Genomic DNA, 27,271 nt, shown 5'->3' on the forward strand with positions numbered 1-27,271 from the left:
TCTACAGGAATCAAAAGCGTGCTTGTTATCACAAGATCCTTTTACATAACCGTCAGCTCTATCTGTAGCTTTTTTCCTTGAAAACGCTATTGTACAAAGCACACAGCCTTCAGCAGAAAACGTCCTTCGAGAACCTTATCAAGACATTTCAGCACTTTCTCAAAGGTCAAGGCCAAAAAAATGCACCGAACCAAACAAACTGTGCTTCAGATTGGGGTGAAAGATAAGTATTATCATCTGTTAATTTCGAATAATTATCCAAATACATTCATAGTTATAAATCTGGAAAGCTACAAATGTTTAATATCAAATGTTTTTATTAACTAAGTATGAACAAATAATATTTTATTAGCAACTAACAGGAACAACAATGCTAATTTCAGGCAAACTGGTGTTAGCATATCATATTAACTAGCATAGAAGCTGCATCAAAGGACTACAGAGGTTTTGACCAACATTCATAGCCTATAATATGATGAAAGTTTAAAGAAATCGGACCTATGCAAATATATGTAAATGACATATATGAAACATCCAAGTTCCAATTTCGCATATATAAAATGTCATACTTATTGCAAAATGGCTGTTTACATGTTCAACCATTGGAATTACATGTTCAAATATGTCATATATATGTAATTTGAATATATATTGCCATATATCAGATTTCTATATGGGATGCACAGGACAGAATAATATATTAAAGTTTATATCAAACAATTTCTGTCTTTAAAGCTGCAAATTAACTATTTATAGGTCTAACTGGACCTCTTAATTGCAAGTTACAATAGTTAACGCAAGAAGTTAGCATCTAGCAGTTCTGACAATTTCCCCTCAAAAATGTCAACATCGCACAACTTCTGTTCAGGTTTTACTGTCTAGAGATTAGTGAGCAAAACATCAGAATATTTCTTTAAATATACTAATATTTTAATTGTGTGACGAAAACAGAATATCTTATTTAATTTATTCAAAATCAATACTAATAATTATAGCTGGGACTGCAAAAATTGCCTTTTTTTTTTCTCATTTATAGTCCAAATATCTAAAAATTCTTAAATAAAGAATATTTTTCTAGACAAGCAACAGATATTGTCTTGCTTTCAGAAGTAATACGTCAAAACTAAGTGAGTTTTTCCTCAATATAAGCTTATTTCAAAGCCAAAACAAGATTTGTTTTGCTCACCCCAATATATTAGCATGTTTTAAGAAACAAAACTATCTTCATTTGGACATTTTGTTTCTGAAAACAAGACAGCATATTTTAATTGTACAGAAAATGATTCTTGATTTAGGAATTTTGAGATATTTGGACTAGAAGCATGACATTTTAGCAGTGTAGTAAACCACCACAGCGCCATCTATTGTACACCCATAAGTATAGCCGCTATAAAAAGGCGCGTAAATATGTTGTTGTCTGTTTACTCTGTCGCTAAATACTAACCTGAATCTCCTCACATTATCTGTTTACCTCCCAAGATCCTCTTCTGCACACTGAACTCGCATAAAGTGGACATGCAGAAGCTTCTGGGCGGTCAGATCGGCCTGGAGGACTTCATCTTTGCGCATGTGCGGGGAGAAACCAAAGAGGTGGAGGTCATTAAAACAGAAGATGCCCTCGGTTTGACCATTACCGACAACGGCGCGGGATACGCCTTCATTAAAGTACGTGCTAGTTATCAGGTTATAACCTGTGACAGATTAACGACTTCCTAGAAAGCAAGTCTGGATGTTGAGAATCTTAAACCGTAAGCCTGAAACCGAAAACACAATCCTGGAACTGGAAAAACAAGACAAGTATGTGTGCATAGCCTACAAGTCAAGACAAATTCGACTGTCAAAAGTACAAATCGAGACCAATTCGACTGTTAAAAGTTAAATCCAGCACAGCAGCACTAATAAAGACATTCAAGTAATTTAAAAACTGTTAATCTTAAGAACAAAAAAAAAAAAAAAGACAAAATAAACCACTTATGGATCAATAACTAGCTGTATGCGTGACAGTGTCAACATACCGATTTACGCTATTAAGCGCGCACAAATTTAAATTTTCGCGCTCTTAAAATCTAGAAGGATTCTGATAGGCTGTCAATGTTTTATCGTTTCTCGGCCAACAAAGTTGCTTTAAATGAGATTTCAACGACATGTTTACAATATTTTAATTTCAATCTTAAATGTAAAAATCTTAAAAGTAAATCTAAATGAAAAATATGACATTTAATAAAAGTATTTCTCTGTCAGCACCGTTTTGATGTTTTGATGTTTGTGTTGACACATGGTAGTGTTTATTGTACATCGTTTGCTCATCCACAAAATGTCTATTATATGTAAATGTGCGGATGTTAAATAGACGTTTAGAGTGTCTAACATTTATTACATTTTGGTTTAACATTTAGGTTACAGGTTTCCAGCTTTCTTCAAAATGTTTTCTTTCAGAATAAAGAAATTCAGAATTCGTGTTTTTGGGATTTGACATTTTTTCACCCTTTGAAGTATTGTTAGGGTTAGGGATCTTTAAACTACATCCTGCAGATGTACGGGTGTGCTATCTGCACTGTAAAAAAAAAAAAAAAAAAAAAAATTATATATATATATATTGATTTGATTATATAGATTTTTTGATTTTGCGGTCTCATACAATTCCAGCCATGGGGCCCAAAAGTTTTAAAATGCTCCTTTTGTACTTTAATTATTATACATTTTTTTTTGCTGTTTTTTCTCATATCATTCACTTTTCTTTTCTGCATTTTATCATAATGCAAAATAATAATAATAAGCACCTTGTTAAACCTTTGAAACTATTTGCTATCTTAAGATGAATTCACAACTAAACATAATAAACTCTGTAGGGGACACATGCGCAGATGTAATAATTATGTTAAAATTAAAATTGACGAATTAGGCTTGGAATTAAGCTTGACGAATAAGGGAAGGATACGCAATGACACAAAAGCCCCAATCAGGTAGCGAATCTCAGCAGTCCCGCCTCCGTTTTCAGATGTCCTCATCCACACTGAGACAGAGCAGCAGCATTTCAGAATGAAAACGGCCTCTCCAGCGTTTTAAAAACGCTTCGTTTTCAGTGCTTGAGAACTCCGGCATAGTGTGGACGGATGGCGTAACCGTAGCAAAACTTACGCATTTTAAAACGAAAACGCATTAGTGTAAACGGGGCCTTAGTCCCTTTATTAATCCGGGGTCGCCACAGCGGAATGAACCGCCAACTTATCCAGCACATTTTTACGCAGCGGATGCCCTTCCAGCCGCAACTCTTCTCCGGGAAAGTAGTTGGAACAAGTGAAAAAAAAAAATAATTTGAGTGAATGCTCGCGTGGATTTTCCCCGGGTTCCCCAGTTTCCTCCTACCGTCCAAAGACATACATCATAAGTAAATTGACTACTCCAAAGTAGCATCTTAAGATAGCCATCTACAGGCCCGGATTGGCCAATCAGGAAGACCAATAGAGTTCCCGGTGGGCCGGTCCGTTTTTTGGCCACGAGGGCCGGTGTTTCTAGCTGCTTGCACTCTCAGCAGTCACACTTTTTTTCGTTTGTTTATTTATTTGACCATAGCCTCACTCTTTTTATTCATTATTTTGCCGCAGCGCTGCTCTTCTTATTTATTGTCTCGCAGTCCCATAAGCAAAATGCAGCCTGCAGGGTAATGATGATATAACTATCATTCAGGCCACTCAAGTGTAACAGCGTCATTGTAATCCAGTGGTCAGCATGTAGCGTTACAACGTTGTCGATCTGTGTTCAATCCTCATCTGAGTAATTTTTTTTTGTTTTAATTTTTATTTTTAAGACATATAAAACTGTGAGGTTGTTGAACATTTGAAGTTCTAAAGCAGCTGTTTTCTTGAAAAAGACATGATAGTGTCATTAGAAACTGAATTGGAAATGACCTTATTTTAATATAGTCGTGAACTGAGGTAGGCCGGTCTAATGCTTGAAACTCCAGGGCTGAAAAGGAGTCCCACTCCGGCCCTGGCCATCTATATCTCAGCTATTCTTAACACATTCACAAGCAGGGGAGTTCTCGAGACCTACCTGAGCTTAATCTCCCCTCTCGCCCTTCAAACGGGAGGGAGCCCCGGGCTCGAGGATCTTATGAGCTCAGGGCTCTCTCCTGGGACAGCATGCATGCCAGACACTCTTTATTATCAATCATCAGCTTAGTGTGAACTCTTGAATTGTATTTTATGCAGACACACTGCACAGAAAAACACTTGATCATCTTAGTCAATCTAAATTAACGCACTCTTTCCAAATAGAGCTATATTCAAATCATCTGATGAAACTACATTCATATCACAAAACAAAATATCGCAATGTCGTATTTTTCCAATATCGTCCTAACGTATTGTATTTTCAGAGAATAAAGGAGGGCAGCACAATTGACAGGATAAAGTCGGTGTGTGTCGGAGATCACATCGAGGCCATCAATGACCAGAGCATTGTGGGATGTCGACATTATGAAGTGGCTAAAATGCTGAAGGAGCAGCCGAGAGGAACCCCATTCACCCTGCGCCTAGTGGAGCCCAAAAAAGCCTTCGGTGAGTCCTCTTATGTTATAATATTAATATCTCACATCATATCAGCAAACTGCTGCTATAAAACAACACAATAAAAAATGCTGGGTTCACCACAATTTCCTTTATGTTGTCCAAATTATACCCCACCGGTCCTACGCCACCCAACCCGCTCCAAGCTGGTATCGAACCGGCGACCTTCCGCCGGTTGCTCTACCTTTAGAGGTCAGAGGAGTGAGGTTTTATCTGCATATCACTTACTAGCTGGCCTCGGCTACACTCACCCCCTAAACCTCACTCCCATCCGGGTCACGGCACCAATTTAACCCCACCGGTCCTACGGCACCCAACCCGCTCCAAGCTGGTATCGAACTAGCGACCTTCCGCCGGTTGCTCTACCTTTAGAGGTCAGAGGAGTGAGGTTTTATCTGCATATCACTTACTAGCTGGCCTCGGCTACACTCACCCCCTAAACCTCACTCCCATCCGGGTCACGGCACCAATTTAACCCCACCGGTCCTACGGCACCCAACCCGCTCCAAGCTGGTATCGAACTAGTGACCTTCCGCCGGTTGCTCTACCTTTAGAGGTCAGAGGAGTGAGGTTTTATCTGCATATCACTTACTAGCTGGCCTCGGCTACACTTACCCCCCTAAACCTCACTCCCATCCGGGTCACGGCACCAATTTAACCCCAGCGGTCCTACACCACCCAACCCGCTCCAAGCTGGTATCGAACCGGCGAGCTTCCTCCGGTTGCTCTACCTTTAGAGGTCAGAGGAGTGAGGTTTTATCTGCATATCACTTACTAGCTGGCCTCGGCTACACTCACCCCCCTAAACCTCACTCCCATCCGGGTCACGGCACCAATTTAACCCCAGCGGTCCTACACCACTCAACCCGCTCCAAGCTGGTATCGAACCGGCGACCTTCCGCCGGTTGCTCTACCTTTAGAGGTCAGAGGAGTGAGGTTTTATCTGCATATCACTTACTAGCTGGCCTCGGCTACACTTACCCCTCTAAACCTCACTCCCATCCGGGTCACGGCACCAATTTAACCCCACCGGTCCTACATCACTCAACCCGCTCCAAGCTGGTATCGAAACGGCGACCTTCCGCCGGTTGCTCTACCAAGGAGGCTAAAGACCATGGCCTCTAGCGTCTGTCGCTTATAAATACTTACTATCTGGCCTCTGCTACACAAACATAAATAGTTTGAGCAAACTTAAATGATTTTACACATTTAAGTGGATTGAATAAATAAGCTGTCTAAAAAAACCCTCAAGAATTGTGTTGATTCATCTAATGTTAAATAAGTAGTTTGAACAACTAGCAAAAATCATTTTGTGAGTGAAGAAAATATGCCCATTAACCCTGTTTAAAGTGTCGGCGCCAATAGCCTAGTGGTTAGTGCATCAACATATAGCAACCAGGTGCTTGCGGCGACCCGAGTTCGATTCGCGGCTTGAGGTCCTTTGCCGATCATTTTCCCTCTCTCTGCTCCCCATATTTTCCTGTCTGTAAATCTCCACTGTCCTTATAAAGGTGAAAACCCCTATAAAAATAATGATATATAACAGTGTTTAAAATAATAATAATATTAATAATACTATTATTATTAATAATAAAGGGTTTTACCTTAACATTTACTTGTAGATGTTCATTTATTACAAAATCACATAATGATTGTATGCAACTTGGCTAAAAACAACCATCATTAAGTAAAAAAGGGCTTATATAAAGGAGAACAGGGCTGTCGTGTGGTCATTTTATGGAATAGCATATATTAATGGGTATATTAAATCATTATTTTAAAGATACGCGCACACATTATGCATTATATACACCATTTAATATCTCTACATGTAAAACATTGTTTATTAAGCTTTATTAAAACATTTAGGTTTTTATTCATGCGATATACGAGTAATCTATAATTAAAAAACATTTACTTTTGTATTTAGTTACAAATGAGTTAAATTTAATTTAGCTTAATATTTTAATAAGCACTTTTTATGATCATGTTTTTATTGTAAGTATTTAGTTGTGTGTTTATTTATATAATTTATTTAAGTGTATTTATAATATAAAGTAAAAAAAAAGTAATTTAAGTTTCGTGATCATGTTTAAACATATTTATTATTATATGTACTATAAAGTATTAAACATTATTTTTTAAAAATGTTAATCATAATGTTGTTTATAAACACAAATACAGCTCAAAAACGACAAAAGTAAGCCTAAAAAAGCCTTTGGTGAGTCCTCATATAAATTAACATCTCATCATATCAACAAACTGCTGCAACAAAACAACACTGTAAACAATGCTGGGTTCCACACAATTCCCTTATGTTGTCCCGACACAAATCGATTAATTTAACCTAAGTGTTTGTACAAATTTAAGTGGATTGAACATAAAACAATTAAGCTAAGAAAAACTAAACTTTTTGAGTGAAGAAAATCTGCTCATTAAGTGTTTATAATAATAGTAATAATAATAATAATAATAATAATAATAATAATGATAATAATAAACAGTTTTATACCTTAACATTAACTTGTAAACATTCATTAATAACACTCATGATTTTATGCAACTTGGCTGTATAAAACCAGCTTCAAGTAAAAAGGGCTTATAATAAGGAGAACAGCGCCGTCGTGTGGTCATTTTATGGAATAGCATACATAAGGTATATTACTTTATTATTTTAAAGATACACAGACATTATGCATTATATGCATTATTTAATATCTCTACATATAAAACATTGTTTATTAAGCTTTATTAAAATATTTAGGTTCATGCGATATACAATTCATCTATATTTAAAAAAAATATCTACTTGTGTATTTAGTTACAAATGATTTTAATTGAATTTAGTTTAATATTTTAGTAAGCACTATTTATAATCCTGTTATGATTTTATGTATTTAGTTGTGTGTTTATTTATATAATTTATTTAAGTTTATTTATAATATAAAGTGAAAAAAAAAAGAATTTAAGTTTTGTGTCATGTTTAAACACAAATATACGTTTCGTGATCATGTTTAAAAATATTCATCTTTTTTTGTACTATAAAAGTATTAATTAAAAATTATTTTTAAAAACTGTTGCTTATAAAGTTGTTCAGTAACACAAACGCTGCTCAAAAACTGCCAAAATAAGCCCAAAGAAGCCTTTCGTGAGTCATTATATAAATTAATATCTCACATCATATCAACAAACTGCTGCTACAAAACAGGCATTATTATTTTATTATTATTTGTATTATTTAAAAAAATGTATATTTTTATTATTTATATTAATAATATTTTTATTTATACATTTTTTATTAATCAATTTGTTAGTTAATTGTTTAATTAATAATTGTTAATAATTATTTTTATTAATAAATTTTTGTAATTTTTGTATTTATTTATTTCTATGCACCTTAACGTTTACTCATTTATTCAGCAGTGAGTAAAAAATATATATACAACTTATACGACTTATTTTATTATTGTTTTTTTTATAGAATAGCACATATAAGGTATGTTAAATTATAATTTTTTTTAAGATTTAACTAATATAATTTTTTGTGCGCTGGTCTGTATATATTGTATAATATTTTAATAAATGTTTTATTCAAATATTAAACATATGTACGTTTAAATAATAAGTAGTATTAGATAAAACTAGTAGAAAGATAATAAATATGACAGCTTTACTTCATACAAAGTTGTAGTAATTATCGTTTTCATTCATTCATTCAATTATTCATTCATTTTCTTTATGGCTTAGTCCCTTTATTAATCCAGAGTCACCACAGTGGAATGAACCGCCAACATTTCCAGCACTAGTTTTACGCAGCGGATGCCCTTCTAGACACTCATTTACACACTCGTTCAAACTCATACACTGCAGACAATTTAGCCTTCCCAATTCACCTGTACCGCATGTCTTTGGACTGTGGGGGAAACCGGAGCACCCGGAGGAAACTCACGCGAGCACACGGAGAACATGCAAACTCCACACAGAAACACCAACTGACCCAGCCGAGGCTCGAACCAGCGACCTTCTTGCTGTGAGGCGACAGCACTACCTACTGCGCCACTGCGTCGCCTAATTATAGACTTTTACTCCATAAATATATAACAACATTTATATGATAACATATAATTAAATTGAAATTATAAAATAATTAAAAAACAAAGAAGGTGCTGTTTTGAGATGTTTACATGCATTTTAAGACAACACAGTAGCAATATTTTAACTTTAGAAGAGTTTTGATCACCACAAATTAAGACAAAAACATTTTACTCCCACCAATATATAATAAATTCATTGAATATACATATATATGATTAAAAACTGTACAAATAATGGTTTAAAAAGTACATAAACCTAAAGTACAGCACCATCATGTGGTGAAACACAGTAACACGGTTAATAATTGTATGTTAAATAAGTGTGTGTAAATATATATATATTTATTTATTTATTTATTCTATGCTCTGTTGAAAATTTTTTTGATTCTGATTGGCTAGAGGCTGTGCATTATTTTCGTTTACATGCACAGGGGGTAGCTTTAATCAGTTTTGATCGCAGTTCAAAATAAGTTTGCTTCTCCTGAACATCATACCATAGCAGCTCACATGTGCTGCACAGGAAACAGATTAGCTAATAATTCTGACTTCAACTGTATATATATATATATATATATATATATATATATATATATATATATATATATATATATATATATATATATATATTAAGCTATTAAAAAAGGTTCATGCACAAACTAGCTCATATTGAAGATCAAGTAGATCATCAAGGAAACAGGCGGAAGTCAGATTGTAGAGTTTTGAAGCACAGCGTGAACGGAAATCTCCGTTTCCACCATCATTAGTCAAAGAAAAAGTTCCCAAGATTTACAGTGTGCTGGATTGAGAAAGACGAGTGTGTTTAATCTGCATAAACACACACACACACACACACACACTTACGATCAGGTCTGCTCTCTGGAGAACCATCAGACGAGCAGAAACACAAACACTGATCTCCGCAGAGCAGCTCATTACTGCCGTTAATAATTGATCGTCATTGTAGCGTTAGCTAATTGCCTCTTTTAGCGTGATGGATTAGCCTGTGCGAGAGAATCATGGGTAATTACACTCAATCCTCCTCTGTGTTTCTACATGGAGGATCAAAGGCATATGGAGGAAAAGATGGCCGACACGAGCGCAGGCTAATGAGATGCTAATGCAGCTCGCTCGCTGGTCGTCAGACACTTTTCTGTAGTTTTTTTTTTTTTTACTTAAAGTCTGCTTAAAAATCAAAATGTACAAGTTTTTCTTTTGCTAAGTTTACATTTTTAAATAAAGTTCACAACGTTAAAGTTCTTAAGGTCACTAATTAATCCGTGCAAGTTAATTCAGAGTAAAAATGTGTTTGTTTTGGTCATCTTCATTCTTCAATCAAAATCCGAGCATTTGCTTCAGTGTTAGGAGTTGCTGTACCTCTGTTGACGTCAAATATAACCCAATAATACATTATATAAACACACCATACCTGCCAACACTCCCATTTTTCCCAGGAGTCTCCGATATTTCAGATCGATCTCCCACCATCCTTTTTGTTGCCGCTCCCGTTTTGTTAACCCCAACCCTCACCCCCCCACCCATAGCTTTTTGGTACAGTCCGTAACACCCCTGGATCACTGACTTTGGTATAGTATCCGATCACAGCGGCTGCCCTGAAACCCAGTGCATAGTACAGTTACTTGGCTGTGTTATTCAGACACCTCACCCCCTGAAACCTCAAAATCCCCACTCACACCACCCCCAGCACTGGCATTTGATGTTGCATTTCTACCAGAAATTCAAACACGGAGAGTCTCAAAATCTTTTTGTAAGAAGAACTACTTTGTTCTACCATTCATTCACATCTGCAGTTGACGTCAGAACAGCAACAGCTACTTCACAAACGTCACTGTAGAGCTAGTGTTTGAATGATTCTCTAGCGTAATGTCTGTAGTGAATACAAAACAGCTGATTTCACTCACAGTTTAAGATTATAAGGCTGAACGGCATGAAATGCCATCAGTCTACTGACATTTAACAGTTTTTTTCTGTTGCCATCAGGAGATCACAATAATTAACCCCAAAAAATCCAAAGCAAACACTAGCAGATTACTGTTGTGTTTGCGATAAAGAAAAACACTAAACACATGCTGGCATTTCTTCTTTCTTTCTGTTTACCGGACTAGTCAGCAGTAACGAAAACAGGAGACTGAAACAAAACGATAGCCAACCAAAAAGTAACTCAGGGTTATACAAAGAGTGGCCAACACAAAACACACACATTCCTGATATGAGTCCCATCTCACACCTAATACGCTATACAATTACTATAGTATAAATACAGCACTACACCATATAAAAGAGAGAGATCGACTTAGAATATCACTTACCAGTTTAATAATGATTTGATCAGCTGTAGTTTGAAATTATGCTGAGTTTTTCTCCTCTAAGGATTTATTATTTGGTCTCTGTCGCCATCTTGTGGTGGAACATCAACTGTCTTTGCTCTGCTCAGTATGAAAGGCTAATGGCCACCGATGTGCTGAATCTCTGAAATTATAAATATTTAAAATAGACACTGTCCTTATACATAAACTGCATAGCTGCAATCTAAACAACTACATTATCACCTAAAAAAGCCTCAAAAGTACATGATGTTGTCCAACAGCTGCAATATTTGTCAAACTGTTGTGAGTTTATTGATCTGCTGTCACTCTATGTGGGCGGAGTAATACACAAGGGTGAGGAGGCTGTACGAGTGCTGATATTGCAGAATATTGCACTGCTATCAGTCAATCAGATTCATAAACCATACAGAACTACTGTGTGTGCATATATATATATATATATATATATATATATATATATATATATAAATATATATATATATATATATATAAATATTTATATATATAAATATATATATATATATATATATAAATATTTATATATATAAATATATATATATATATATATATATATATATATATATATATATATATATATATATATATATATATATATATATGAGCAATATCACACGAGTAGCAGTGCGATATGGCTGTATATCGGCACTGGTGGGAGGCGTGCGTGGTGCCTTAGTGCCTCCACCAGTGCCGATATACAGCCATATCGCACTGCTACTCGTGTGATATTGCGTTTATACAACAGTTTGACGGCATAATTGTGTATATAAAAACAAAATCAAACATGGAGAGTCTCAAAAACCCTTTTGTATGAGGAACTACTTTCTTCCGCGTTGGATTCAAATCATAAGCTGATTAAGCATCTTTTAAACTTTAGATCTGTCGAGTCTGCTTGTTGCTGGTTGTATATGGGCGGAGTAATACACAAAAGGTAAAGAGGCTTTACGGGTGCTGATATTACTTAAATATATCATGGCTATCAGCCAATCAGATTCAAGAATCAGACAGAACTGTTGTATATATACAGTTGAAGACAAAATTATTAGCCCCCTATAAAATATTTCATTATTTTTCAAATAACTCCCAAGTGCTTTTTAATGGATTAAAGATTTTTTCAACACATAATTTTTAAACATAACAGTTTATTCAGGAAGCTTTGAGTGTTTGTAATACAAACAGAAACACAATTATAATCAAAAATAAAAAAAGCTTGGAGGTCAAAATTATTAGCCCTCTGATGTTAATAGTCAATAGTGTAACCCTTTTGCTTGATAACAGCCATCAGTCGTTTATTGTAGCTCTCAACAAGTTTCAAGCATGTCTCCTGAGGAGTGTTAGCCCATTCTTCCTTAGCAAATCTCTCCAGCTCTTCCAGATTTGTTGGTCTTCTGGCATGAACTCTAGACTTCAGTGTCCCCCACAGATTTTCTATTGGATTCAAGTCTGGGCTTTGTGCAGGCCAGTCAAGGACTTTCACTTTGTTCTGTTGAAGGTAGTTCTTTACCAGAAGTGAGGTATGCTTTGGGTCATTATCATGCTGGAATACAAAACGTCAACCCAAACCAAGTTTTGTTGCAGACTGTTTGAGGTTATTTTTCAAAATCTTCTGGTAGTCTTCCTTTTTCATGTTTCCTTCAACCCTGATAAGATTCCCAGTTCCACATGCACTGAAACATCCCCATAGCATTATACTCCCACCGCCATGTTTCACTGTGGGAACGGTGTTCTTTGGATTAAATGCCTCTCCCTTCTTCCTCCAAACATAGGCAACATCTCTATGGCCAAAGAGCTCTAGTTTTGTCTCATCTGACCAAAGGATACGTTTCCAGTATTCATTATTTTTCTCTAGATTGCCCCTGGCAAACTTCAGTCTAGCTTGGAGGTGTCTCTTTTTTAAAAGAGGAGTCTTTCTTGGTCGACAACCTTTCAGTTCACTCCTGTGCAGGGCTCTAGGGACCGTCTTTGCTGAGACATTAATTCCAGACTTGGCTAAGTCATTCACTAGTGTCTTGGCAGTTGTTCTTGGGTCTTTAGAAACCTCTCTTATTAATTTTCTTTCCAAAGTTTTGGAAATCTTTCGCTTTCTACCTCTGCCAGTCATGTTCTCCACAGTGTGGATCTCATTAAACTTCTTGATAATACTTCTCACGGCACTTCTTGACACTTGAAAACGCTTTGATAAACATGTATATCCTTCTCCTTCTTTGTGAGCCTCTACAATTCTTTTTCTCAAGTCTAAACTTATTTCTTTTGTCTTTGTCATGATGACAGAATGCATTATCGTACTATTTGTTTTTCAAGACACCAGTTTTAAGCTTTAAGTGCAATTTAAAGGCTTAATTAGGTTAATTACCTTAACTAGGCAAGTTAGTGTAATTAGGCAAGTCATTGGACAACAGTAGTTTTTTCCTGGAGCCAATCAAACAAATAATTACTTAAGAGGGCTAATAATATTGACCTTAGCAGTTTTTACTTAAAAAAATATATAAATAATTATTTCACCCAAAATAAAAGAAAAAAAACCTTTTCCAGAAGAAAAATACAAAAGGAAATGCCGTGAAAAAATTTTCTTGCTCTGTTCAAAAGCACTTGTGAAATATTTGTAAAAGAATACAAATTTCATAGGAGGGCTAATAATTTTGACTTCAACTGTATATATATATATATATATATATATATATATATATATATATATATATATATATATATATATATATTAGTGCTGTCAAAAGTAGTGTGATAACACATGCAATTAATTTTAAATAATTAACGCGTTAAAAAATTTTTTCGCAATTAAAAACGCAATTAATGCAGTTGCAGTTTTTTTTTACTTCCTGTTGTGGTGGACGTGTGTTTAACATGCAAAAAATGTGGATAAGACCAAGGAAGCACTTTTTGAAGGCAAGTTTTAGTATAAAACAATTAGTCGCATCACCAGGCTCTCCAGAGTTTCATGCAATTTCGGGTGTTTCATTTTTAACTTTCGACTTCTGTTGTAAGTTGATGCCGCATGGCGAACAGAAAGAAAATCCTCCGCATTTCGTGACTCGGTGTTCCTTTAAGGTAATAAAATCACTGCTTAGGCAATGTTATCTTTATTGGCATTGATTGTTTTGAAATTCAAATGTCATTAACATGCCTGTGTTTTAATTTCTGTAATAAATATGGCTGTCAAACCAGGATCTTGATGGTTTATTGTGGGTATGTTGTTTACATGAAGAAATCTGTTACAAGTTAAGCAAAAATTCTATTAAACAATTATATTTTGAATTTTAATTCTAATAAACAATTATATTTTGAATTTAAATAGTTTTTGTCTTGCGTTTACTTTAATTTTACATTTGAATAGCCAAAATTACAAGTTTCAGTATTTAAATGTGATTAATCACGATAATATTTTTTTAAAAAGGTGCGATTAATTAGTTAAATTTTTTTAATCGATTGACAGCACTAATATAATATATATATATATATATATATATATATATATATATATATATATATATATATATATATATATATATATATATAATGTTTCTTTTCAACTTTTCTTGATTTTTTTTTTTATTACTGAACATTCATATCTTTTTTAACTAGGAGTAAACACTGAAGTGATGAAGATTTTGATGGTTTGTGTGTGTTTCTCTTTTCTCTGTGTGTTTGTGTGATTCAGACATGATCGGTCAGAGGACTCGGGCCCCTAAGTCCAGCGAGGGGAAGCTGTCGAGCGGCAAAGAAACTCTCCGCCTGCGAACTCGAGGATCAGCTTCACTGGAGGAGATTGTGAGTTTACTCATTTACTCACCCTTTAGTGACTTGATTCCAAACCTTTACGAGTTTCTTTCTTCCACTGATCAAAAAACAAGATATTTTGAAGAATGCTGGATATTGTGCATCAGTAACATCATGTGATTTAGTTTGAGCAGGTCATGTGATGATATTTATGTGTGATGGGATGCGTCAATGGACATCTGAAATGTTGTTTTGCTCATTTCTAAAACCCGTCAGCCTTCAGTCCATCATCACAGTGTATCAGTGTTATTACTATTCCCTCCAGAACTGTCTTGAGCATCTGTCTGTGCTCCTAAAGGACATCTCAGACCTCCAAAAGCCACCGCATTGCGTTCATTGTTTCGTTTTCATCTTCTGAGGCGCAACTCATTTATTAGAGAAGCAAAAAACACCACATTAGCTTCCCGAAATGCACTAAGCTACATTTCTCTGGCTGATGTTTGCTCCAGTTTATCAGTAAGAGATTATTTTGTTTTGTTTTAATCATCAGATTGGAAACGCTGTTTTATTTGCAAAATGTTTTATGAGGTTTCCAGTTTTGCGCATAAATCTAATTTGCATATTTGGATAGAAACAAAACTAATGGCTGTTTTTTCCCCCCAACATTCTTCAAAACATTTTCCTTTCAACAGAAGAAACTCATAAACGTTTGCAACAAATGGAGGATGAGGAAATTATGACGGATTTTTTTTGGTTTTTGAGTGAACTAGCCCATTAATGTTAATCTGTGTGTCTGTGTGTGAACGCAGCCCAGTGAACTGGAGGACGCCGCCATCCGCAAGGTGGACGATCTGCTGGAGAGTTACATGGGCATCAGAGACCTGGAGCTCGGTGAGCAGACCAATCACAGAGAGGAGTTTATTTATACAGAGAGTAGCGCTGGGCGATTAATCGAAACCAAATTGCGAACATAATCGAGCTAAGCTGTGATTGTCCTGCACGTTTTCTGTCCTGCACAGAAACACAGTTCTGTGATCAGTAGTAAATCTTCATCTGAAAGCCAGAGGGCGCTCTAGTGCACCAAACATGACAATACTACTCGAGTAGTAGGCGATTTTGGACGCAGCCAGTTTATACCATACCTGCCAACACTCCCGTTTTTCCCGGGAGTCTCCAGTATTTCAGACCCATCTCCCGCCACCCCCCCGTTTTGTTATTTCTCCTGGAAAACTCCCATAATTTCAACCATCCACCCCCCGGTCCTCAGCATTTTGGTACAGTCTGTGAAACCCCCAGGTTGCCAGCATTGGTATAGGATCTGATTACACCGCCTGAAACACGAGTAGTTAGTAGTTACTAAGTAATACATAGTAGTTAAATAGTAAGTACTAACCAGTGGCGCCCCCAAAAAATTTTCTTTGGGGTGGCCAGAAGAGGCCGCACCAAATCTTGGGGTGGCACACACAAAAAAATGATGAATTCATTGTAATGTTATATTTTTGTTTCTGGTAAATGAAATAATGTAGTTTTTATTCATTTAATTAATTCTTCTTGAAATGCTGCAATTTATTTCTTGAAATAATTCAGGAAGTACATGTGCAAACCAAATAAAAAAATCTATGTTTAGTTTAAAAACACTTTTCATATATATATATATACCGAATAAATAACTTAATTTTTTACGTGCTTTTATTGTACATCATACGGTCTATGCCATGTCTAAAATTAATGAAGATTAATGAGTTTATTATTCCCAGTGATGGGTTGCAGCTGGAAGGGCATCCGCTGTGTAAAAATGTGCTAGACAAGTTGGCGGTTCATTCCACTGTGGCGACCCTGGATTAATAAAGGGACTAAGCCAAAAAGAAAATGAATGAAAGAATAATGATGTAACGAGGAGACTGACACGGAGGGATCCATTATGCAGTATTTATTAATCACAACTTCACTCAAACACACAATATGCACCGGAGTACACACACACATCCTCAGTAGTAGTAAGGGTATCAAGAATGGTGATGAACAGACACAGAGAGAGTTACCAGGCATGAGTGGAGGGTAATGAGCGAGAATCAGAGTCCGTATATCAGGCTTGGGTTGAGGGCAGGCAGCGAGTATCAGAGTCCGCATAACAGGCGTGGTTCGTGGGCAGGCAGAGAGAATCAGAGTCCGTGTATCAGGCGTGGGTCGTGGGCAGGCAGAAGGCGAAGCAAAGTAAGAGACAGGCTGGAGTCGTACACAAGAGATCAGGCTGGGAATAACGCTCAGTAATGCTGGCCGGGGCTGAACAAGACTTTGCACTGACTGAGTGTTTGAGTGCGGCTTATATGAGGTACGTGGGTCGTTAACAAGATTCAGATCAGGTGTATGCGCAATCAGTGCAGATGGATGATGTAATGCTAAAAGTCCGGAGATGGCGGCCTCTGCTGGCCAGCGAGGGGAATGACCGGGACTGAGTCGGTGACAAATGAGTTTATTAATAACCCAAACAAATAACCAAACAGAACAAAAGGCATTACTATATACACACTCACTATACCTAATAATATTATTTATCCATATTGCTTTTTGAGCCATTTTATTAATGCAGCTTCTTCTATTGATATACTGTAGCTTAAGGTAAATATCAAATTGCCATTGCTGTCTATTGAAGGTGTGTGCATGCTGTCAACGACGATTGGGGAGGGCAGTGGCGGTTCTAGTTTAAATGACACCCTGGGAGAACCACCCTATACACCCCCACCTCCCTTGAATTGTTAGATTTGTTATTCAATAAATAGAACGATTTATTTATATTTATTCTAAATAAACACAATTAATATTAATATTATTATACAATTATTATTCTAAATAAATAACAGAAATCAATCCTAAATATTACTGGAAAACAACAACTGGACTGATATGCCAAGATCACTTAAGAAACCTTTTGCATGAAAATTAATTATGACAATTCTAAAGAATACAAAAAATGTATTATAGAATTATCTGTGGTCTTAGACCAGATCATGGCTGAGAAATCATGTCATGAAGTCTTACCTCCCTGACTCATTATCCCTCCTTTCTGCTTTAAAGACATGCTTAGTGAAAGTAACATCATCATCATCATATTATATAAACTTTAGTCGACTTTCAAAACTCGCTGCGTGCCGACACCGCTGCACAAAAGGCTGTTACTCCGGTTTCACGGCGCATGAGCGGCGCCTATTTTGTCGGCGTGCATGCAAACAACCAACCGGGATTCACACAAGAGTGCGTGAGGCCTTCATTGTAGAGTATTTTACAACAGCTTAGAATGTGGCTCGACCAATCAGAATCAAGTAGCAGGACTGTATCTGTTTACTAAGAATATAAGTGATGATGTTTTTAACGTCGTGTGTCGTTCCTTCAGCGACGACTATAGTGGAGGCCGGGAAGAACAAGAAAAACCCAGATGATTTCGCCGAGGCTCTCGACTCAGTTCTGGGAGATTTCGGCTTTCCGGATGTTTTTCTGTTCGATGTTTGGGGCGCTTTGGGCGACGTCAAGAATGGACGCCTTTAAAGGTGAGATCATGAAGGTAGAATTATTGGTAACTAATTTTGTTAACTAAGTCTTTTGAAGCATTTATTAATCATAGTTCAACATTTATTAATGCATTATTAAAATCCAAAGGCGTGCTTGTTAACATTAGTTAATGCAGCAGGAGCTAACATGATTTTAAATTTAAGTTAAATAACATTAACTAACATGAACTATCGTTATTTACCTTTAGGGTGATGTGTGTAAGTTTGTGACTCTCCTAAAGCATAAAAATACCATAATATGTTTGCAGATATTTCAGAAACATGCTAAGTAAACATTCCTGTTTATCTGAGAAACAATGCTGAAGTCAGATATTCTGCTTTGAAAATGTGAGTTACGTGCTGGAACGCTGTCTTTGTTTTGTTTTTTTTTAACCTGCCTAATGTCAGTTCAGCCAATTATATTTCAGCACCCTGGGTGGCCTTGATGGAAAACAGCGTATTTTATTCATTCAGTCAGGAAGGCTCTTAAAGTGTGTGTCCACTACCTCAGGTAGACAGTGGCAGACTCTGAAATGAGACGCAGATTCAGAGTTCCAAATGCAGTGGTTATTAATTAGCAAATATTATGAATGTAAACATTAGGTGTGCAGGTTACATTGTAACACCGTGTCCTAACAACACGCTACGTTATGAGATTTGCAGTGATAAGCTATTTGGCTTTTTGCACCAGACGAAGCAGGTCAGAAATGTAAATACAGCCATTCAGAAGCACAGAATAGTGCACTCACTGCACTCCAACGAAATGGTTAGGTTTAAAATCTAATTAGCACACATTAAACCTCTTTAACATTATTAAATGTAGATGCTGAATCACTGATATGTGTTGACTTGATATGTGAGTCACAGTTCTAAAGTTCAATGTCAAATGTTTTATTTTATTTTTAAGATCTGAGGTAAACTATTTTTTGCTTTCAGTAGTATGGCAATAAATGCAACCCGGGCTCATTGTGGAAACGTAGCCCCGCGGACGTTTCTGCGGACCGCGATTTACGTCCCGGGAGATACGTATTCAAGCGTTTTTTGTTTTCGCGGATCCGCGAGAGGCCGCTGTGCGCGCTTTTTCGCGTCTCGGGCGTCTCTCGGGAGCGCGCCGTTCTCGCGCGAAAAGCCGCCGGATCGAAAAATAAAAAAGCAAAAGCCCTCGTCTTCGATTTCGACCGCGTTTTCAGATCCCGCCGCGTTCTCACCCTTATTTTTCGGATTCCGTTTTTCTTCTTACCTTATTTCCGGAACCTGCTGTTCCCTGGACTCGATCCCGGTCGTCGTCCACCGCGGCCGACTCCGGCTCCTCCTCCAGGGCCTCCGCTCCGCCGACGCAACGCTGTGAGCTAAGGGGACAAACTGATTGCATTGGGAAAGCCCTCCACTCGGAGGCGAGCCGTCGGCCAGCGAGTGCGAAGAGGAGGGGCGGAGCGGCGCCACACCGCCCCGCAGCGTTCGCTCGAAAAAAAACAAACGTGGCCTTTACGTACCTCCGGCCACGTAAATCGCGGTCTCCAGAAATGTCCGCGGGGCTACGTTTCCAGAATGAGCTTGGGTTGAATAAATGTCATGTGAAATGGCATTAAAACTCACATTATTAGCATTTAACATTGACTAAAACACATGAGGCGTACCTGAGGTAAACATTGTCAGTTTATCCTGTTGTTCATCTGCAAGAAATGGAAGCCGTTTTCCATATAGCTGAACTATATAGAAAATATTCCTTTTATCGCTGTTAAATCATCCTTTAAGTTAGATCAGGGGTGGGCAAACTCGGTCCTGGAGGGCCGGTGTCCTGCACAGTTTAGCTCCTACTCTAATCAAACACACCTGCTTATAGATTCTAGTGATCTTGAAGACACTGATTAGCTTGTTCAGGTGTGTTTGACTAGTGTTGGAACAAAACTCTGCAGGGACACTGGCCCTCGAGGATCAAGTTTGCCCATCCCTGGGTTAGATGGTTAGGCACACTTTTCTTGATGTTGTCAATCTGGCAACCTGCGCTTGCGTGTGTTTCGAACCAGTATTGCAATACCTAGCCTTACCACTGGGTGTCAAACTTACATACTGCACCTTTAATGAATGTAAATTAACAATAACAAAGATGAAAAAATACCATAATATATGTATTATTAATTGTTTATGTTAGTTTATACGTTAACTAATTGATTATTATTTTAAACTGTTACCAAATAATTTTTATTTAAATTAGTTTGCGCAATTTCACCTGCATTTCTTTTATGGCTCAGTTTTTCAAATGACATGTATACAAATACAAATAAACAAACTGTATACTCATCACAGTATGTCTGATAATATTTTTTCTTCTGGAGAAAGTCTTATTTGTTTTGTTTCAGCTAGAATAAAAGCAGTTTTTAATTTAAAAAAAAAACATTTTAAGGACAATATTATTAGCCCCTTTAAGCTATATATTTTTTCCGACTGTCTACAGAACAGACCATCATTATACAATAACTTGCCTAATTACCCTAACCTGGCTAGTTACCCTAATTAACCTAGTTAAGCCTATTAATGTCACTTTAAGCTGTATAGAAGTGTCTTGAAGAATATCTAGTCAAATTTTATTTACAGTCATCATGACAAAGATAAAATAAATCAGTTATTAGAGATGAGTTATTAAAACTATTATGTTATGTTATGTTTAAAAAAATCTTCTCTTCGTTAAACAGAAATTGAGGAAAAAATAAACAGGGGGGCTAATAATTCTGACTTCAACTGTATATATATATATATATATATATATATATATATATATATATATATATATATATATATATATATATATATATTAAGTAAAATAAAACTAAGTAAAACAAAAAAGAAATAAATAAGAATTATAATATTATTAGATATCTACAAGTTATAGTATACTTAGATTAATAGTGGTGTTTATCATTTTATGTATTAAAAATACAAAACAAAACTTGTATACATGTATAATAAATATTATTTGTATTTTCTAAAGAATTTTTTAGAAATGTTGGACAAAATCTTAAATGAAAAAATATAAAAAATAAAAAACATTACAAACACCTAAATTCAATGTAAACATCAACAACAACAACGAAAAATAAATAAATTAAAATAAAAACAAAACTGTTGTTCATGTTTTTGTTAATTATAAAAATTTTACTTAAAAAAATTTAAATACCTATATCAAAAACCAAATTATAACTTATGCTGCAAAACTATAAATAAAAAAAGAAAAGCTATATTTAAATATTTATAAGTAAAAAAGACTAATAAACTGATTAAATCATATAATAAAATAACTAAAAGAGCATAAAAGAACATCATTAAAATAACTGACAATATAAAACACTAATAAGTATCATAATATATTAATATGGCAATTAATATTCACTGAATCATTCACAAATCATGCTACTTACAGTTCATTTAGTTAAGATAAACAGCTTTTGACTGGCTGCCAATGACAAAGATGCTTCTCATAAACCACATGCTGCTGTAGTTTCGCAATCTCCTGATATTCATCACATAAACAAATTCACAGAGAAGAAATGAAGCAGGTTATCGCATGCGGTATTTATATATTAACACAGAAACCCTGTTTCAGGCTAATGCTAAATCTCTCACGGCAGCTCATGCTTCTCCTCGTGTGCTTTTCAGACATCATTCGGCTTGATTTACAACATCTGTCATCTGTTTTCATACACACAATCCTCCCAATTCCCACGATGGTCCTGAGGAATGGAGAACGTCAAGGTATTAGCTGCTAATCTACAGGCTAACGCTAACATTCCAGTGTAAGATGCATTTAAACAAGGTCAAACTGCATTCTCCAGCAATGTTTATAGCTAACTGAGGTCTTTTACATAAACTTTTACTAGTCTTTTACATAATTACTCTGACTTCCAGAATTGTTATGATTAAAGTTAAGATAGCTTAGCCTAGCCTAGCCTTTGTTTTGCCGTTGTTTGTGTTATGTATAAATAAACCGTGTTACAGGTGAAATGAACGATCGTTAATGATTAATGACAGATCTTGTGACACAAATGCCTTGTGTGTATATAAATGAATCCTTGCATATTGACAGAGTTAAATCAAATGTACACATATCCGATGTGTATTTAGCTTAAACATCTGTTGAAAGTGTTTGTGTATTGTATATCCTGTTTTACAAAGCACATACTCCTTTTTTGATGACCTGATGTGACATATTTGAACATGTATGAAGATTAAAAATGCTCTGGGTTACCACAAAATGGTGTATCCACTGGCTTTTTTCAACCAAAATTAACGTTTTTAATACTTTTTCCTGGCTTTATATGAAGTAAAAAAAAAAACTTTTATTTTCTCCGTTAGCAAATGATTGTTAATCTGTGATAAATACTTTTGTTTAGCAATCAATCCGCATTATATCAACTATTTTATTTAAATAATCAAGTTTAACAACATAATTCCCGGTCAGTGGTTATTGAAAATCACCAATGACAATGGTGCGATTATGTAAATCATGCTAATGAAGCACTGTGAATTTCATAATATAATCAACTTCCCTAAATTCACAAACATTTCGTATCTTTATACATTCGTTCATTCATTTTCCTTTAGCTTAGTCCCTTATTTATCAGGGGTGACAACAGCGGAATGAACCGCCAACTATTACGGCGTATGTGTTACACAGCGGATGCCTTTCAACTCATACAAACTCATTCACACACCCTTATACACTATGGCCAATTCACCTAGAACGCATGTGTTTGGATTGTGGGGAAAACCGAACCCACGTCAACATGGGGAGAACATGCAAACTCCACACAGAAATGCCAACTGGCCTAGTTGGGACTCGAACCAGCAACCTTGTTGCTGTAAGGCAACAATGCTAACCTCTGAGCCACAGTGACACCCATCTTTCTACATAATTTAGAATAAATTTAAAGAGTGTTGTTTGTATATACACACCTCAAACCAATCACGTTCAACTTCCCTATTAACTTGATTGTCATTCTCAGTGCATCATGGGATTGTTGTTTAAAATTTATATTTATATATATAGCTGGTTGGTTTGTGGCTTTTAACTCAGTTAACAAATACAATTACAACGTAAAAGTACATATCACGCCAATAATACGAAAAAAATATATCGGTTTATAAATTGATTTCTTTAATGCTAACATTATATGCCCAATATTAAAATTATTGGCCCTTCAAAAGTTTTTAATTGGTTACTGGTTTAGATTGGATCTGTTTTAACTGGTTTTTTCCACTTGACGAAACGTGTTGCATGCAACAGATACAGTTTTTATCGATGAAAGACAAGATATCGGCAGTGTAGCAGTTTTTCACCATGATAAAAAGAAGACTTTAGACTTGTAATATGTAAATTATTATTTTTTTAAATCATGCACATGACAAATCAATATGTACGCTTATCGGTTTAAATATCGGTTTCATCATATATAGAGTCATGGTATTGGGCAAAGTGGTTCATCCCTAAAAAAATGCACTGTCTTATGCAAAGGCTCCGCCTCCAAACCTACTTCCCCATTAGTTCTTAAACCCCCCCCTCCCTTGCAGTCACTTTTCATCACCTAATCCTAGGCCAACTAATATATCAAGCCCCGCCCATTTTCTCCCAATCATTAAAAACACCATGTGAGGAAGTAGAATGAGTTGCACATATTATAAATTCACAAAGCATGGTTTATTTTAACATAAGCTGTGAAACAGTTGCAGATGAAGGACGATGCTGCTGATGTCAATTTAATTGGGTTTTTCTTTCTCTCGTTAATCTTGCACACACTCTTGAGGAGTCCCAGATCATGATTCCTGTCCCAAGTCTAAACACCGAACTGCTGTCCAGTTGGCTCCGTGTCTCAGGAAACTGATGCACAAACAAGCACAAATCTTTTAAATGTAACCTTAAATCCGAAGTCTTGAGCATGCGAAAATCTGTCGTACGGCGCTGCGAGAAGGGGCGGGATTAAACAAGATGATTAGACATTCCAAAAATGCGCGATTGCTCCATTTTTAAAATTTCTGTCCAGAGACATTGTGTTTTGATCCTCGATTGACGCAGTCAAGTGATACGATTTCGCAGGATGGAGTTCAATAAGCTGGAACTTTCCAACGCGGCGATCTGCGAAGCTTGACGCACGACCTTACATTTCCGGTCTGATGCATTCGCCTGCAAATGAATGGAAGTCTATAGGGAGAAAAGTCCAGTGTGACCGCAGCTTAAAATGTACACCCGCTCATGATCTTCTGTTTGCAGTATGCGCTTGGCCTAAAAAGACAAAACTCTCTACCAAAGATGCTTGAGAGGACAACTGGCCGAAGCAATCCAAACAGTAATGAGTTCGATGTAACAGTGCTTGGGTTTACATATGGTATAAACACAAGATACCTATGACAGCATAACTCTTCAGATATCTCACGAATGAATAACTGGCTTGTTGCGCAAGAAACGATCATCGTTGAACACAGAGACACAGAGGTAAAGCAGAATCAGCTTTGCAGTCAAAGAGTTTTGATGACGTTTCAAGGGAGTGTGTGGTCCTCATCGTCTTATCAGCAAGGAAATGTCTGGGAATTGAGCCAAAATGCTAGCTTTCCCAAAACGAGCCCAGTTTGCGAGTCTCTACTGTATGTTCTTACTGAAGCACACAACTTTGCACCTTTGTCCAACCTGTCAGTTCATTTATGGCTTTAAATCACTTTCTAATGGTTTGTTTTTATCCTTATGTATTGATCCCCCCCAAATACACCCAATGGGTAAAATAAATGAAAAAATACACTGCTGGGCTCTATTATGCAAAGGTTCCACCGCCAAATTGACATCACCAAACACTTATTTTCCAGCATCTCCCATTCAACCAACCATCACTTCTCAGATCATCCAATCACTGGCAAGTTGTTAAAACCAAGCCCCTCCCAACTTTTCACTTATGTTGTACAGTTTACAATAGCATACAAAGGCATCCCTACAAAAGTACAAGGGATTTTACAAACATCTACACAGCTCAGACATGCACTTCTTGAATGTTTCCAACAAGAGTTTCTTGGCCAAATTGGCAGTGAGCAAACCTCAGGAAGGGTCGCATCAGTAAGATGGGATATGCACTACATTTGGTGTCACACTTGATCTTTTCATAAAACATTTGTTCATTACAAAATCAAAAGCTACATGCATGGCCACATTTGCAAAATGGGACAAGATGCAGTGGAATTCTGCACGGGTACGGGCAAATGCTCATGTCTAGCAGGCCAGATGTAATCCAAATGGACGCCGTTTAAACCAAATGCATGGAACTTATCAGCATGGAAAAGTTGAGCGTATGTTTGGGAAGGGAGCCAACACTAGAAATGTGTCCAATAAGAGTTTCTTGGCCAGGGTGGACTGTCAGCATCCCTGACAGCGAGACATTTAATCATTACAGAAGTAGAAGCTGCAAGCAAGTCTACATTTCCGAAACGGGACAAGATGCAGTGGTGTTCAGCACAGGTAAGGTCGTGTCCTCTTGTCTGGTTTTGGCAGGCATAATCCAAAGGGATGGAATTTTAACCAAGTGTGCGCTTCTCGTTGTGTCATCAGCAAGGGATAGGGGAGTGTATATCTGGGAAGCGAGCCAGAACTGGAAAGTTTCAGTCTGCAAGTTTCTGTACATTTTCTTGAACAGTGTCTCTTTTCAAGTAGAGCCCAAGAGTGAGCTTCTTAAATGTGTCCAAGAGTTTCTTGTTTGTTAACTTTTTCCTAAAGAGAGGCACAGATGACACTTGACCAACATTTGGTGCCAAATCGGACTTTTATATGAGACACTGAACAGGGCCGGAGCAAGCTGAACTGCCGCTCTAGGTAGAGGACGATCACCCCGCCCTCAACCCCAATGTGAAAACGAAAGTAACCGGTTATGAAAATGAAGTGAGGTGTCGCGGACCTCTGTTCTGCCGCCCTATGTGGGGATATAACTGAGGATGCGCGGATGTCGCGGACCTCTATTCTGCCGCCCTGTGCGGATATAACTAAGGACGCGTGGGTGCTGAGGGAGGTGTCACGGACGCCGCCCTCTCTATTCTGCCGCCCTGTGCGGATATAACTGAGGACGCACGGTTGGTGAGGGAGGTGTCACGGATGCCGCCCTCTCTATTCTGACGCCCTATGCGCGGATATAACTGAGGATGCACGGTTGCTGAGGGAGGTGTCACGGATGCCGCCCTCTCTATTCTGCCGCCCTATGCGCGGATATAACTGAGGATGCGCGGTTGCTGAGGGAGGTGTCACGGACGCCGCCCTCTCTATTCTGCTGCCCTATGCGCGGATATAACTGAGGATGCGCGGTTGCTGAAGGAGGTGTCACGGACGCCGCCCTCTCTATTCTGCTGCCCTATGCGCGGATATAACTGAGAATGCACGGGTGCTGAAGGGGGTGTAATGGACGCCGCCCTCTCTATGCTGCTGCCCTATGCGCGAATATAACTGATGACACGTGGGTGCAGAAGGAGGTGTCACAGACGCCACCCTCTCTATTCTGCCTCCCTATGCGCGGATATAACTGAGGATGCACGGGTGTCGTGGACCTCTATTCTACCGCCCTATGCGCGGATATAACTGAGGATGCGCGGGTGCTAAGGGAGGTGTCACGGACGCCGCCCTCTCTATTCTGCCGCCCTGTGCTGATATAACTGAGGACGCATGGTTTGTAAGGGAGGTGTCACGAACGCCGCCCTCTCTATTCTGCTGCCCTATGCGCGGATATAACTGAGGATGCGCGGGTGTCGCGGACCTCTATTCTGCCGCCCTATGCGTGGATATAACTGAGGACAGGCATAGCTGATGGAGGTGTCCCTGACGCCGCCCTTTCTATTCTGTCGCCTATGCGCGAATATAACTGAGGACGCGGGTGGTGAGGGAGGTGTCGCGGACATAACTGAGGACGCGGGTGGTAAGGGAGGTGTCGCGAACGCCGCCCTCTCTATACTGC

The 27,271-nt window shown here is 37.4% G+C and overlaps 1 protein-coding gene and 1 long non-coding RNA gene across 4 annotated transcripts in view; both read left to right on the plus strand.

Annotated features, from left to right (window-relative positions):
• Positions 1 to 22,552, plus strand: part of gipc3 (GIPC PDZ domain containing family, member 3) — a 30,030-nt gene extending 7,478 nt beyond the window's left edge. For all 3 annotated transcript variants that reach the window (XM_073936734.1, XM_073936735.1, NM_001045318.2), the window contains 6 exon segments: positions 1,480 to 1,665; positions 4,379 to 4,559; positions 14,699 to 14,808; positions 15,567 to 15,648; positions 18,149 to 18,302; positions 21,957 to 22,552. In XM_073936734.1, coding sequence (XP_073792835.1) covers positions 1,480 to 1,665; positions 4,379 to 4,559; positions 14,699 to 14,808; positions 15,567 to 15,648; positions 18,149 to 18,300 — 711 coding nt within the window. In that variant the 3' untranslated portion in view covers positions 18,301 to 18,302; positions 21,957 to 22,552.
• A 1,419-nt stretch (positions 22,553 to 23,971) lies between these two features.
• LOC141380130 (uncharacterized) lies at positions 23,972 to 27,271 on the plus strand. Its single transcript, XR_012397616.1, has 3 exons — positions 23,972 to 26,338; positions 26,565 to 27,062; positions 27,115 to 27,271. It is a non-coding gene; the product is annotated as an uncharacterized lncRNA (long non-coding RNA).

This window comes from Danio rerio, chromosome 22 (genome assembly GCF_049306965.1).
Source record: "Danio rerio strain Tuebingen ecotype United States chromosome 22, GRCz12tu, whole genome shotgun sequence".
Taxonomy (NCBI): Eukaryota; Metazoa; Chordata; class Actinopteri; order Cypriniformes; family Danionidae; genus Danio; species Danio rerio.